The 15,942-nt window shown below is 45.1% G+C and overlaps 1 protein-coding gene across 1 annotated transcript in view; it reads right to left on the bottom strand.

The window, feature by feature from the left end:
• SLC26A5 (solute carrier family 26 member 5) overlaps positions 1 to 15,942 on the bottom strand; it is a 58,748-nt gene that overhangs the window by 24,434 nt on the left and 18,372 nt on the right. The window contains exons 2-7 of the mRNA XM_004702605.3: positions 9,633 to 9,837; positions 6,559 to 6,698; positions 5,797 to 5,907; positions 4,194 to 4,360; positions 3,110 to 3,274; positions 595 to 747 (exon numbers count right to left, since the gene is read on the bottom strand). Coding sequence (XP_004702662.1) covers positions 595 to 747; positions 3,110 to 3,274; positions 4,194 to 4,360; positions 5,797 to 5,907; positions 6,559 to 6,698; positions 9,633 to 9,784 — 888 coding nt within the window. The 5' untranslated portion in view covers positions 9,785 to 9,837. The remainder of the gene's footprint in view (positions 1 to 594; positions 748 to 3,109; positions 3,275 to 4,193; positions 4,361 to 5,796; positions 5,908 to 6,558; positions 6,699 to 9,632; positions 9,838 to 15,942) is intronic.

Here is a 15,942-nt window from a genome sequence, read left to right as displayed (position 1 = left end):
GCTGACCTTTTGGTTAGGAAGCCCAGGGTGTACCCACGGTGTCATGTCGAGGGTCGATGGGACAAATCTGATTCTCAGATCTGAGAAGCTGTGCAGTGCTCACACGCATACCCATCCCATTAAAAATAGTGACAGTTATTTAGAAAGACAGTGCAATATTTGTCCTTTCAATTTATGGGTATCATTCTTTAAAAAGATGCACTAAGTTGTTACACTTGAAAATGACTGACAGCCATGGGTTTGGGTTTTTTTGGGGGGGATAGTGTCGGGGGGCGGTTAAGTAATACCTATCCATTAAAAAAATCAGATTCTGCAAAATGAGAAACACAAATCTTCCAAAATCCCACCACTCAGAGATAATGTCAAAATGTGCGTGTGTGGCTTTCCCACGTGTCTTTAAAATCTTGTCTGCACTTGGAAGCTTTTTGTCAGTGTATTTTTCTCAAGTTCACTTCCACAGATTCTGACCTTCCCTTAGCAGAACTGAGTGGTGGGGGGGAGTCTCTACCTCCTTGTTCTTCCCCATCCGCTTTGAAAGTCCTGACAGGAAGAGTGAGCTGTTATAGAAACAGCCATTGGGTTGAGTTGACTTACCGCAAAAAACTCTAAAGGAATCGGTGCTGGCAATTTCTCTTTAAATCTCTCATTAAACTCCTTGCCGCCCAACAGCAAACCAAAAACCATCAGCCCGACGCCTAGGGAACACACGTTGAGGTTTTTAACATTCTGCAACACAGCAACTGTACTCTGTAACACAGCGAACACTGGGTGTTTAGATCAAGAAATGGCCCCGAGCAGAGTCTCTAGTGCACACTTCACACCAGCCATCCCCCTCCTGATGCTTCCAGCCCAAGCTCGCCCGCTGAACGAGAACTCCTGGTGCTTCCACCAAGAAGGAGGCACTTCCACTCACCCTCATAATTCGTAGCCAACAACCTTGTAACCTTTTTGTCCCCACCTTTCTTTTCATTCTACTGACAGCATAATGTAGTATTAGAGCAGTGGTTCTCAACCTTCCTAATGCCGTGACCCTTTCATACAGTTTCTCATGTTGTGGGGGCCCCCCAACCATAAAATTATTTTCACTGCTATTTCATCACTGTAATTTTGCTACTGTTATGAATTGCAATGTAAATATCTGATGTGCAGGATATATTTTCATTGTTAAAAACTGAACATAAAGCATAGTGATTAATCACAAAACAATATGTAATTATATTCATGAAGTGTCGTTTTACCTCCAATACTACTGCTTTCAACACAGTAGCTGCTTTTAACAGAGCAGCTGCTTTCAACACAGTAGCTGCTCTCTACACAGCAGCTGCTCTCTACATGTGTGACTGGTCCGCATAAGTACATTATGGCGCCAACCCTGTCACATACACCTGTATTTGTTCAGGGTGTTATGTGATGGGGTTGGAGCAATGATGTCTTCACACCACGTACTCATATATGGGCGTTATCTGTATTGTGGGCGGACCTGCCTGGAGATGGATAGAGGAGTGGTGTCTCGGTTTCTAAGACCATCTAAACACATATTTATGTGTTTTCCGGTGGTCTTAGGCAACCCCTGTGAAAGGGTCCTTCGACACCCCCCCCAAATGGGTCATGACCCACAGGTTGAGAACCACTGTATTAGAGCATCCAGAAAAGTAAAGCTGAACCTGAGTCCTGAGCGTCAGGAAATAATTAAGCAGTGGTGGCAGCAAATCAATCCAAAAGCAAACACATGCAGGAGTGGCAGCGGGCAGAAATCATTTGACAGTAGGTGGGAGAGAGATTGAAATCAAAGGAGGGTTGAAGAAAATGTGCTAAAATTGATTTGGCAATGACTGTACAACTCTTCTTGATATGATTGAATTACTGAATTGTATGATGTGTGGAAGAAGTGTAAGAAGTGCTGAAGTTTGGAACGGAACCAGGAGAACTAGAGAAAAAACCAGGGAATTATTAGGGATCTTTCTAACATGCCAATTCTGATTCAGAATATCTGGGGTGAGAAGGCAAATTCTCAGGAAGGGAATAGTATAAGTTTGAAGAAAGCCACTTCATGATAGTCCCAGGTTACCATCTGGGAACCCCAGAAGTAGTGCATATTGGAAACTTGGGAGCCCAGGCACACACCCTCCTTTCTCAGGCCTGGAGCATAAGCAGGTGTAATTGTGGGGTATAGTTCTCTTGTGACAAAGCACGTAGGGAAATCTCGGAGTAAGAAGTATGCTGTCAATGATTAAGGTTTAATAGCTGTCTTCTCACAAAACTGAAAGCTAGAGAGAGCCAGAGCCATGACTTCTTCACTCACTGCCGTACGCCAGCACCTACCAGTGCCAAGGTCAAGAGTAGGCTTTTATTTACCTACAGAAGCTATTTGCCTTTCTTCGCAAGGACAGCTTTAGTAACACCTCACAAGTGTTAATATGTAGTACTTTCACTGTTATTTGGTCCTAACTATGTTATAATGTCCATTTTTATTTAGAAGTATGTCTCCCACCCCCGCCTAATGTGTGGGATTCTAAAGCTATAATTAGTTATTGACATCTAATTAGATTGTACCACGTGAAAAAAAATAGACTTTTTAGATTTCATGGCTTACTCCATGATAACTTGCTGCCCTTGGTTCCATATGTGCTTGCAAATAATTTATATTTTCTGAGCGGAGTACAAGAGTCTGTATATATTTGATTAGACAAAGCTGGTTAACTGTGTCCATTAAATCTTTATTTTATAGCCTTGCTTGCTTGCTGTCTGCTTGGTTAGCAGTTTTTGAGAGCGAGACCTTCTCCCACTGCCTTTTAATTATTCGTGTCCTTCCCATCGAAGACATAATTGGGTATTGAGGAAAGCTGGTTTCTTCAGCTAATTAGGTTGGAATATAATCACCAGATAAGGACCCCCACTGAAAGACTATTGTGAAGTAGACAGAATCACATAGCCATAAAAATAGCTTTCGGCTTGAATGTTCTGAGAAGCAAAGTCCAGAGGCACTTTGTTTTTACAGGGATTCTGGGAGGGAATTGGGGGAGTGGTGGTAATGAGACTTGAGGTGAAGAATAGGGGAAGGAAATGAAAGAAAAACCAGGGCTGGCAAACCAGGAAGCTGCTTACTTACATATACCACGGAAAAGATGCCACTGTACCGCTTGGTTTTAACGCCAAACAGGTACTTCAGCATGGAGGTGAAGACGTGCACAGCGGCGGCGGTGGTAAACCCCCGGACCAGCGGTTCTGTGAGGTATATGGCTACAAATCCGAACCTGCAGACACCTAGGCAAAACTATTTTTTTAATGACAAAGAAACAGATAAATCACATGGGAGATCAGGAAGTTGAAACCCACAGAAAACACACTACGGCTTTTCTTTGGACCGTTTGCTCTTGCTCAGCAGCAGTGAAGCAACCAGTCAGTCACTGGTTTCACTGCAAAGAATGAAGGCGTGGAGCCCTGCAAAGCATTGCCCAGCACTGCCACCTCCACAGCGGACCTGTGGACTTGCCTAGTGCCCCTGCGACACCTTATCACTTGCTGTTCCTCCCAAGCAGACAAGACCAGCCCTGTTCCCAGCGTGTCCCCATCCTGCCAGCTCAGCTTGCCTCACTTTGGGGATCTTTCGTGGACCCAGTGAAAGCTTGTTGCTGTTGCTGGGTGCTCTTGGGTCAATTTCAACTCACCCTGGTCCCGTGGGATCGGGTAGAGCTTCTCCACGGGGTTTCCTAGTCTGGGACAGCTACAGGACCCATCCCCAGGTCGTCCCCTGTGGAGTGGCTGCAAGGTTCAAATGCAGACCTTTTCCGGGGGGTTCATCGAGGCTTTCAGTTGGCTCTTCCTAACCCCACTGCCACTGAGCTTCTGCTGCCCTACACTAAGGAGCCCTGGGGGACAGCGTAGACTCGTCCTGTCCTGGAGGTTTCCTAGACCTTCAGCTTACTAGAAGCAGATCGCATCTCTTCTCCTGTGGAGTGGCTTGTGGCTTTGGGCCACCAGCTTTCTGGTTACAGCCAAACACGTAACCAGCGGAGCTTTCAAAGCTCGCCAGCTGCTCCTCAGTGCCAGCGGTGGAGAGGAGGGCGCACAGGGGCAGCGGGGCTCCCACGATACTATGACCCCGGTCTACAGATGCTTCCTGACGGACCCAGAGTGCTCTTTAGAGATCATGTGAGCAAGCCAGGGCCCATTTCCCCATCTCTGATCTTTACCTGAATGATTCCTGAAAGTAAGGTCACCGACATGGCGACTTTCACTCGCAAGGCATCTCTGGCTTCTGTGCCGTTGGTTGCATTGACGCCTCCGGGAATCACGATGTCATCCGGTACCAAGCGAACGGCCACGCCACCGATCATCAGGCTAATCACCGCAAAGGGCCCTGAAATAACGACGCACGATGAGCACCGCGCAGGAGTCCAAGGAAACTTTTTTTTTTTAAATCATTTTATTGAGGGCTCTTACAATTCTTATCACAATCCACACATACATCAATTGTGTCAAGCATATTTGCACATTCGTTGTCCTCATCATTCTCAAAACACCTGCTCTCCACTTAAGCCCTTGGGATCAGCTCCTCATTTCTGCCCACTCCCTCCCCAAGGAAACTCTTTGAATGTGTCAAATGCAGTTATTGTCATTATACCAAAGACACAGGTCTGCACAAAGGGCTAGCCTTGAAGTAAAACTCCACTGCTCTCCTCTGGCAGTCTGCTTCTGTTGTGTAAGGTGGGGTTTTTTGGTGATCGATTGTATTTTCCAGAAATGACCACTATAGTCTGTCCCATTGACATACTCTCCACCCCCACCCCATTCACATGCTCTTTGGAATGGTGCCCCTTTGTCATCCAAAGGACAGAGGAATCCTCCTCTCCTTGTGGTGTCCGAGTGGGCTTGTGGCTTGCTAGCAGCAGCAACAACATCACAAATACAGTCAAAGCGATAGCAAGGGACTTCTGAGGCTAGGTCACAGAAGTGATGCAGCGGCTGTCTGGAGCGTTTCAATGTTTGTGTTGGTGCCCTGAGCCACTATGTGTAAGAACGGTCAAGTCTGGGACCACAAGGTGGAAGGGAGGGAAACAGGGAGGGGAGAGAATGAGAGGAAGAGAGAAGGGGAAGAAGATAAAGAGGGAGAGGGTGAGAGAGAAAGACAGATTCAGTCCACCTCTCCAACTATCATTTCATTCCCAACTACGAAAGACCCTGAATCTGAACCCCTCAGACAAGCGCTTCCCACTTCCTGACTCACAGGAACCATGACAGATAAATGTAAAATGCGTTAAGCTGCTAAATTTGTGGGTATTTATTACTTAGCAATAGATAATATTGTGTGTGTGTGTGTGTGTGTGTAAGCTGGATGGAGTCTCATGCAGTGCTAACATTCTTATGAAATTCATATGCATCTGATCCTAAATATGCTAAAGATATGCACAATATGTATAATTCAGGACCTAAAATATGATAAAAATTTTAAAAGAACAGGCACAGTAACCAGAAACTTGAAGTACCATTATTGGAATAAATAAAAAGAAATACTAGATGCATCCAAACTGTGTTATGAAATGAAGCATTTCATCTCATTTCACAGATTTCAACACCTGTTCTTGGCATATAAGAAAATTGTGTCTCTTGGTCATCCCGATGATCAGATCATCTTATGGGATGGGGAGGAGGGGCATTAAAAAAACACCTATTATGTATGCAGCAACACTGTTCTTAAGCAGGTGCTCTAATAATGACCATGCGGTTTCTTTGGGAAACTACCAAACTTGGGAATCCAGGAAGCCGGGCACTGAAACACCCAGGGCAGGCTTTTACCGATGGAGATGTGTCTGGAGGTTCCAAAGAAGCAGTACATGATGACAGGGTAAAATGAGGAGTACAGGCCGAACACCGGCGGCACGGCTGCCAACATTGCAAAGGCTAAACCTGTGGGATGAAAAGCAAACCGAGATGAATTCAGATAGAAATCCCAAAGGGCATCTGCATAGACCTGCTCCTGAATCAATGAGTGAAAATGTCCCCCTTAATGCGTCAAGGAATCTCACAGACCTGGAGAGGTCTTCCATTTATCTTAGTCAAAACAACAACAAAACGGACAAACCAAAGGCTATCAAGTTGCCACAGGACATCCCGTCTCATCTTTCCCCCACAGAGTTACCAGTGGATTCTATCCACGGACCTTTCCATTGGCAGCTGAATGAGTAGCCCCCACACCACCAGGGCTCCTCGGTACATCATAGTTCTTTATTGTTAGAACATGGGCTTAGGAGCCAAGAAGTTTAACAACTACTATAACACAATATTGAAGTAAAGCAATTCCAGGTAGTCTCAACAAGTATTGATTTGATGAATGAGTTCACCATATTTTATTATGAATATTCCTGGGACCTTTTAAGAGTAAAATGTTTCAATAATTTCTTTAGATAGTCAAAGGTTACTCGAATGCTATATAAAAATTATTTTTACAAACATAAAAACTGCAAGTTTAGTATCATGATGAAAGAGAGAGAGAAAAAAAACCAAGCAAATTGGGGAAACAACAATGAGGGGGAAAGAGGAAATAAATAAACAACTAACCTTGCGGAAGCTGAAGCACTCCTGTGCTTATGCCTGAGACCAAGTCACCCAACACATACTCCTTGAACTTATACGCAGGCAACCACTTAGTTATGGGCAGAAACATGTAAATGATATTCCTTATCTTCTTAGGAGTACATCTGGGAGGACAAAGAAAGAAATGAAACCGTACATGAGGAATATTCCCATGGGATTCATTCACAGCAAAGTATTTTTCCTGCAAGAGAGAGCAGTTCTTCCAAAAGGGCATCCTAGATGGTAAAGTTGAGGATAGGTGACAATGAAGAAGACACTCGATGAGATGGATTCACACCGTGGCTGCAACACTGAGCGCAAACATGACGCTGATTGCGGGGCTGGTCCAGGACCGGGCAGGGCTGCCTCCTGTTGACCTGGGGTCGCTGTCAATCAGAACAGACTCAATGGCACCACCCCAGCCAACAGCCACAAGCTCTGGAATGATAGGAATGCAGACCTAGTGCCAAGGAGGGACTTTGACTGCAGAAATCAGGGGCAAGAAGGGGGCTTTTTTAATATATATATATATATATATATATATATATATATATGTTGTAGAGCATTATCATGGAACCAATTATATAAATATGATGCTCTACAACTGATTATGACAAATAAGAAAATTTTTAATTTGAAGTCAGTGAGATTTTATTACGGAAATACTTAGCGTATTCTTTATGTTGGCAGAAAAGAGAATTATTTACTGATGAGGTCAATTTTTGATATGGAATCAATGACCAGCCTCTGCCCATTTAGGCTTTCCCCTTTTTCACAAGATCAAGGGCATTTACGCAAGTATTACTGAACCTTATTAACATGTGTTCAATGTGCAGTCTTCGTTACGGCAAGCTCAGGGACCATGTCTAGCTGATTTGGTTGGTAGAACACCATGTTGATAACACCAAGGCCCTGAACTAGGCAGAGGAGGCTTAGGATCCCAGTTCCAGGCACAGCTAAGTCAACTGGTATACCAGAGTTCACAAAGACAGCCCTACTGTGGTGTGTAGTGACTGGGATCTTCGAAGCGAGTGAGCAGCCCTCTAAGGTGCAATGATTGGTCTCTCCGCCTCTGAAGCACCAAGAAGCGTGAAGAAAATCAAAGACACATGGAAACAATTTGTCCAAAGAACTAAGAGATCACATGAAACTCAGCCTCTATCACCCTGAGACCGGAAGAACTAGATAGTGCTCGGCTACCACTACCAACTATTCTGAAAGGGATCACAGTAGAAAGTCCTTGATAGAGTGGGAGAATCATACACAAAGACCAGTTTTAGAATTAACTTGGGTGAAGGAGAAGGCAAAACAAAAACAACAAGCCAACCAGGTTACCGGGTCTGATGGAGCAGAATCCCTGAGGAACCTGTGGTAGAATACCTGAGGCCATGGCATGGCACTAAACTACCCCTGTGGCTCCTTTTTCACCCAAACCACAGACAGGTGTAGGAGGTGAACAATAATACCAAGGAGGTATGCACTCCTTAGAACAATCAACCAGGCAGGACAAAAAGATAAAGATCAGGATACTTGAAGGGAGATGAAAGATGGGCAAATGGAGACAGAATACACAGGGGGGAAGTAGGGAGAATGCTGCTGCACCGCTGGGACTGCAATCTATGTCATGAAGCAAAATGTATTTATGAGTTGCTGCATGGAAAACAGAGTTGCTTTGACAAAAGTTCAAACCAACCAACAAACAAAAGACCTCAAGGCCTTGCACTGAATCCCCAAATGGTCCAATTCACTTTGATACACAGACCATGTCTCAGCTGGTAATCAAAGAAGTCACTGAATCAGAATAGGGACAGCTGAGTGCAGCTCTGCTACTAACTACCACGACAGCCGTGGTCGTCTGGGTAACAGATACACACTTTATTCCTTACAGAAGACAGTATTTTATTACAGTGTACATGCTGTTTACACGGTGTCTGAGAGCTGAAGAGTACCTAGTAATATGATAAAGGACGGTCTTGTTAGCAAAGCATAGGCATCTATGGCAAAAGCACTAAGGTAGGATGAAAAAATTGGATTTGATACCAGTCTCTTTTTGGAAAATTGAGGTATCAACAGTAGCTATCACTTACATAGCCTACTTAGCACTTAACATACACGAATGTATTGAACACCCCACTGCCCCCAGTAACCTATGAAGTGGGCACTATGATTAGTACCCAGTTACAGGACTGTGCAGAGTCTGCTTCTGCTGTGCACACGGCAGCTATGGGTCAGAACCCACTCAATGGTGCCTAGCAACAACCACACCAAGAACACAGTGGGTCATGGTGAGACCAGAATTAAAACTCAGACAGTCTGGCAATGGTGCTGACATTTTTAACTCCTCCTGAGAGTAACATTTAGAGTACAGGGTAGCTCTGAAGAATCAGTGAGCACAGTGTGCAGATGCATGGTCTCGAGGGTTCAGGAGACATCGTTCAATGGTTTGGTTTGGAGTTTGGGGACAATCATGGGATAGCATGAGTCCCCCATGCACTAACATTCCTAATCTGTAATCTAGCAGTGTAACGTAGGCTCCAAAATGCGGAGAATAGCACACGGAGGGTCCTTGACACTTTATGTCGGGGACTTGGATTCCCGGTGCTAACCAATGGCGTAGATGCCTGCGGTGGACAAATGACAGAGTGTTCCAACCCCTCTGAGGGAAGAGCTTGACATGGCTCTTCTCGGTATCCTTGGACCCAGGGTCCGAGCGGACAACCTCCTAGACCCAGGGGAAGATGGAGACCAGGACCTTCCTCGAGAGCCAGCAGAGACAAGAGAAGCCTTCTCCTGGAGCTAGGCCCTGAATTCGGGTGCTCGTCTCCTGAATGGCGAGAGCAACATTTTCTGTGGGCAGAAGCCACCACTTGTGGTGTTTCTGTTTAGCAACCGAGGTGACACACACCATGAAGCCCGTGACCACTCAGACACCTACCACCACTGGACAGTGTGGACAGTGCTGAGTGCCCACCATCACTCTTTTATCTACTTCATTGGAGAGCTTTCTCGACTTATAAGTCGACCACCGTACAAAGGAAACAGGCGAAAACACAACATACGTGAACGCTTGTTTCAGCTTATCCCCAATGGAGTCGGAAATCTTCTCCTTTGTGTGTAGCCGTTCCTGGAGGACGGGATGACTGAAGATAGGCCTGTCCACACAGTACTTCTGGGCTGCCGCAAGGATGTCATTTTCTTCAGCATGATCCATCGTCCTCGGAGATGATTCATCAACAGCAGGAGACACGCATTGCCCGGGTGACACTAAAGGAGAAAATAAAAATTCCATTTCATGACGAAGTCCGGGGATGGGTGTTTCTGAGCAGCTCCTCCTTGGGCTACTCCACGCTCTTCCGAGGGTTCTTTTGTCATCTCTGGATACTCCAGAGCAGCGTTCTCCGCTGTCCTCAGGCCGCGACCCTGAATACAGCTCCTCATGTTGGGGTGACCCCCCTCCCCAACCATAACATTATTTCCAGGGCTACTTCACAACTGTAATTTTGCTACTGTTATGAATCGGGTGACCCCTGTGAAAGGGTCGTTCGACCCCCAAAGGGGTCATGACGCCCAGGTGGAGAACGGCTGGTTTAGAGTATCTAACTGCGCCCAGTCCTTAAGAGCACCAATAACTGAAATAAAAATCAATAAAACCATGTTATGTATTCCCTTCCAGGGAAATAAATGGGCTACTTGTATACTTCTAATAAAAATCATATTAAATTCATGGCAAGATTGTAGTCACTTGGGTTTGGGTCCATGGAAAGGGAACTGTGACTCACCAGACTCCAACCAACTTTATGCTCGAGACCACGGGAAAGGACCACGGGAAAGGCGCAAGATCAGTGAGATGAGGAGACGAGAAGTCCCTCAATGGACCCTCAGGCAGGGGTCTTTGAGGTGCAGCAGTGACGTGCTTAGTTAGAACCGACCAGAAGAGCGGGCCCTCGCTCCCATAAAGATCAGTCTGGAAAATCCTAGGGAGGGAGTTCGACAGGCCTCTATAAATTGGAATGGACACAACAACCACAAATTGGCCCTAAATCTCTGATCGTATGCTAACCCTTTGTGACTTGCTGTATTAGTCTAGGTACTTTGGAGAAACAAATCCACGGCGACTCACGTATAAGAGAGAGTTTTATGTAAAGAAAAGGTGCATCATGAAAACATCCCAACCCAATGCTGCCCAAGCCCACAAGTCCAACATTAACCCATTAACCCAACACCAGTCCACAAAGTCCTCCACCTCACAAAACAGAGGCAATGATGCCGACTGCAGGAGGAAAGCTGAGTCCATGAACGTGTAAGCATCTCAGCACTGGCAAGGGTCTCCACACGGCTGCTCCAGCACCCAGGGCTGCATCGGGATAGATCCATGCGGCTTCTCCTTGGGGATGTCTTGGAGGAAGTCAGTCTTGCAAGCTGAAGCAGGGAACTGCTAAGGCAGCTGCACCCGATACAACCATCACAAAACAAGAGACCCAAGAACTGGAAAGGCGAGGCTTCACCACCCATTTATCCCTCCGCCTTTCAACCAGCACCACATGTGATTATCGGCCAGGCTGGCACAATTAACTAACTCACTTGCTATTCTACCTTAAACTATTCTACGGCTTAGAACTAAGCTTTAGCATGCCCACAAAGAGTATCCCTGGTGACTTATGTGAGAGGACACAGGTTAAACTATCATCACAATATTATTTTAAAATCTTTGGTATTTTCATGTGTGAGAGCATTAGAATGGTTGATCGCTTCCCCCGCCCCCTTGGGCTATGTAGAGAATACTTCTTACCTGAGTAGAAGAAACAATTAGGGAAGGCTTCATTTTTATGCAAACGATGAGTGTCTTAGAGGCTTTTTTTGCCAACCGCACCCTCCCCGCCCCATGGTATTTATCATAAACACATTACAATACTTTTTAACATGTTGCTGTAAAAAATTATATTTTCATAAAAATGCCCACCCTGTTTGTGCTTATGGAGATGTGTACGAGTGTTCACTACAGCTTTATGACAGTGAAAAATTGACAAGACCCCCCACAAATGTCTACCTATATGCAATACAAATAAATTGAGTTATATTCATAAATTCAGCAAATGCAACCACTTATCAACAAAGATGATATGGGAAGTCTGGAGAAAGAGGTTTTGCGGCAGAATCTGACAAAACTTGCACGACCTTACGGAACCTCAGCTGATGTGTGTGAGCGGATCACTGACACAGAACCCATGGAAGGACCTCTGGCTTCCGCCCACCCCCTAACCCACCCAACCGCTGCTGTTGAGTCCCTGCGATGCCCAGCAGCCTCATGGGCACAGTGAGCAGCACTGACCCGCAGGGCGTCCGAGGGGTCAGTCGTGACGGAAGCTGACCACCACGTTTTTCTTCTGAAGCTGCTAGTGGGCTTACACTGCCAACCTTGGCCTTTTTTGATTCACTGTCATGATGGGCTTGACCCCTGAGCCAAGGCTCCTGCAGGCAGTCTAACACCCCCAAAATCGTCGTGCCACACCACTATAGAGCCGCTTGGAATTCAAAACACATGTTGTTTGAAGGATTCACACAGTGCTCACTTACTAGCCAGAAGGTTGGTGGCCACTTGCCGTATCCCTCAGTACACTTCCCCCTCAGACCTCAGTATTATTTCCATTTTATCAAGCAATTATCCATGTGTTTTAAACTACCCCCGAGAGAGTCAGATGGTCGGCTAGGTAGTACTTGACATACTTAAAATACCGTTTTTTCAACACTTGCCGAACCAGGAATCTTCTCAGGTGATTTGAAAACAATGGAATGATACCACAATCAGGCTCAGGCCACTTTCCCCTCAGACTCATTGTTATTAGCTCCCATTTGCCCCCATCGTCCTCTGCCATAACCTTATGCAGTTACTGTCTACAGACCTACCTATCCGGATTCTTACACAGAAAACCATGCAACACAAAACACAACCATACGAAGCTGAAGGAGCCGGGAGAGGAGCACTGTGTCTCGTGGCATGTATCTGTCTAGGACAGGACGCACACGTCTGACCTAGCTGGTTCTCATAAACAGCATCCGTACTGCAAACAGCGGGAGGATTTGTGGAAACAGCTGCACACAGTATTTCCCTAGTAGAAATGTTAACATCAGGATGGGCCGAGATACGGAACTCACTCTCAAGGTTATGAGAAATTCAAGTGTGGGAAGAGCAAACTTGTCTGGGAACACTGCCGGTAGTTAGTAGATAAATAATAAAGCACTGCGGGCTGTCGAGGCTGCTGCAGTTTTGTACCGTCTCTGTCGGTGTCTAATTTGTGCTGCAGCCCTGTACTGTCTCTGAGTCTGTGTGTCTGTCTCTGTGTATGTGTGTCTATTTGCGTTCCATGTTCTTTCTCCCTGCTCGAGAAACCGCCCCCATCCAAAGCAAGCAAACACACAAACAAACAAAACCCAGTAAGAATGACTAGACAAAATTCAGATAACCTTCAGTCAAAGAGAAAGCAGAAAACATTGAAAATGGAAACAACTTTAGAATGAGTCTAAAGGGAGATCAAATCACAGGGTATTGTATTTTAACCTGACTACATCTGCCATACCTGCCTTCACAATGCTCGGTCTGCTAGCAGGACTATTCATATCCTTGACTCTGGTCAGAGGGGATTCACGACAGACTTAATGACGTGGGGACACAGCAAATGGATTTGGGGGCTTCTACTATCATTCATAGTCTTCTACAAAATGGGTGTTCGTAATTTAAATGCTGATACCATTCCCTCCTTCAGATTGGGGTTTTATTATGACAGTCCTTGCATGACACAGGCTGGTGTGCTTTTTCCAGGTGGACTTTCATGTGGACAAACCTTCTTAATATTATTGAACAATTAAATCGTATGATTTGTGAAAAAAACTACTATGAGCTATCACTTCATTACTACTAATAAAGAACACAACCGTTGGCAAAGAAGTTGTGACATTGGAACCCCTTTCCATTGATGGTGTGTATGTAAATTTATATAAAACTGCTTAAAGAAACGGTTGGTAACCCCTCAGAAAATTAGATACATATTTGTCAACTGGGGTTTTTCTAAGTATTATTTTGTTACTGTTACTGAGTTTTTGTTTTTTGCTTTTTATTCTTGCATGTTTTTCTTTATATGAAATCCAGGTAAGTGAATCTATATAGAGAATAACTGGATTAATAGTTTTGGGGGGCTGGGGGAAATGTGGAGCTAATAATGAGTACACAAACGAAGAAAATGTTCTAAAACTGTTGTAGTGACAGTACACAGCTCTCTTCAATATGTTTAGACTATTGCATGATGTGTGAACAGAGTAGAAAGCCCAGTCTTTCTCCTGCTAAGCAGCTGGTGTTTTCAAACTGTTAACCTTGCAGCTAGCAGCCCAAAGCTTCAAAATTAAGAAAATTTTAAAAAAAGGGGTGGGTGGTTGGGTGTAATTGGTTTAATTGAGCAAACTCCCGAATTTGACTGCTCTGCTAAGAGGTTGTTGGTTCGAACTGTATTAGAACTTAAGTGCAGAGGTTGTTGAAGGCTGCGGTTTACAGTGAGAGCCTTTATTTCCCTGAGTTTCCACATAAATCCAGCCTACATTGAATTACTCCTGACCACTAGGCGGCAATGTGAATAGCTTTGTCTTCAGGCAAAGTGTGTTGGATTGCTGTCAGTACAGGTGTGGGAGTGGGGTGCAGCCTAGCTCTTAGGGCAGGGGTGCTCAATAAGTCAATCATGATCTACTCGTCGATCATAAATGTAGTGTGGGCAGATCACATGGCATTAAAAAATAGACGTACGTCTATCATCAATCCCGTCACTTAACTGATACACAGTGTAGCCAATCAGATGCAATCTTAGGTGTCAAATGCATGTGCAAACAACTTCCCTTAAAGTGCAGCAAAATGGACAAGCTCAAGTCCTCCCTCAATGCAAGAACACTTTTTTCTGATAACCTGGCATTCTGTGATGGTCACCTTCCCCACACGAGCGCTGAAGACAAAATGGGTACATAAGCAAATGTGGTGAAGAAAGCTGATGGTGCCCGGCTATCAAAAGATATAGCATCTGGGGTCTTAAAGGCTTGGAGATAAACAAGTGGCCATCTAGCTCAGAAGCAACAAAGCCCACATGGAAGAAGCACACCAGCCTACGTGACCACGAGCTGTCGAAGGGATCAGGTATCAAGCATCAAAGAACAAAAAATCGTATCATTGTAAATGTGGGTGAGTGCAGAGTGGAAACTCAAAGCCCATTTGTAGGCAATTGGACACCCCCTTACTGAAGGGTTTTGGGGAGGAGTGCAGGGTAGCAAGGATGAATCATATAACTTTCCTCTAGCTCTTAAATGCTTCCTCCCCCCGACTATCATGATACCAATTCTACCTTACAAATCTGGCTAGACCAGAGGATGTACATTGGTACAGATAGCAACTGGAAACACAGGAAATCCAGGACAGATGACTCCTTCAGGACCAGTGGTGACAGTGGCGATGCCTGGAGGGTGGAGGGAAGGTGGGGTAGAAAGGGGTAACTGATTACAAGAATGTGCGTATAACCTCCTTCCTGGGGGATGGACAGCAGAGAAGAGGGCGAGGGGGGGGGGGCGGACGTCAGATAGTGTAACATATGACCAAAAAAATAATAATTTATGAATTATGAAGGGTTCATCAAGGAGTGGGAGTGGGGAAGGAGAGGGGAAAATGAGCAGCCAATATTAAGGGCTCAAGTAGAAGGCAAATGTTCTGAGAATGATGATGGCAACAAATGTACGTATGTGCTTGACACAATGGATGGATGTATGGATTGTGATAAGAATTGTACGAACCCCTAATAAAATGATTACAAAGAACTGACAAGCTAAGTTATTGCCAATTTTTAGACCTTGGTTTTTTTCTCTTAAACGTAAGAAAGGGTATTAAAGTGAGTGGGGGAGCTGGACGAAGTAAGAAGACAAAAACGTATCACTTTCATACGGAATGGGAGATTTTGACACTACAAGCCGACATTCAGCTGAAGTCCAGAGCGCATGAATAGTTCTGGAACTTACTCGCAGAGGAAAGTACTTAAACATGAGAAAATGTGCTACGTCCTTGACTGCATTACCAGGCTCTACTTATTTATGTGAGCCAGCCTTTTCCCACATAAAGATCATTAAGTCCAAGTACCATTCCACCATGACTGATGATCATTTGGAAGTGTGCTTGAGGCTGGCTGTCAGCAGCTGCCTGGACCAGGCGTCCTCAAACTATGGCCCACAGGCCACATGCAGCCCGCCAAGGACATTTATCCAGCTTGCCAGGTGTTTTGGCCCTGTTTGTTTTTTTACTTCAAAATAAGATATGTGCAGTGTGCATAGGAATTTGTTCATTGTTTTTTT

This window comes from Echinops telfairi, unplaced genomic scaffold (assembly GCF_000313985.2).
Source record: "Echinops telfairi isolate 266 unplaced genomic scaffold, ASM31398v2 ScPeMD7_23;HRSCAF=83, whole genome shotgun sequence".
Classification (NCBI taxonomy): domain Eukaryota; kingdom Metazoa; phylum Chordata; class Mammalia; order Afrosoricida; family Tenrecidae; genus Echinops; species Echinops telfairi.
Note: the sequence above shows the minus strand (reverse complement) of the source record. Positions and strands in the feature narration are given on the sequence as shown.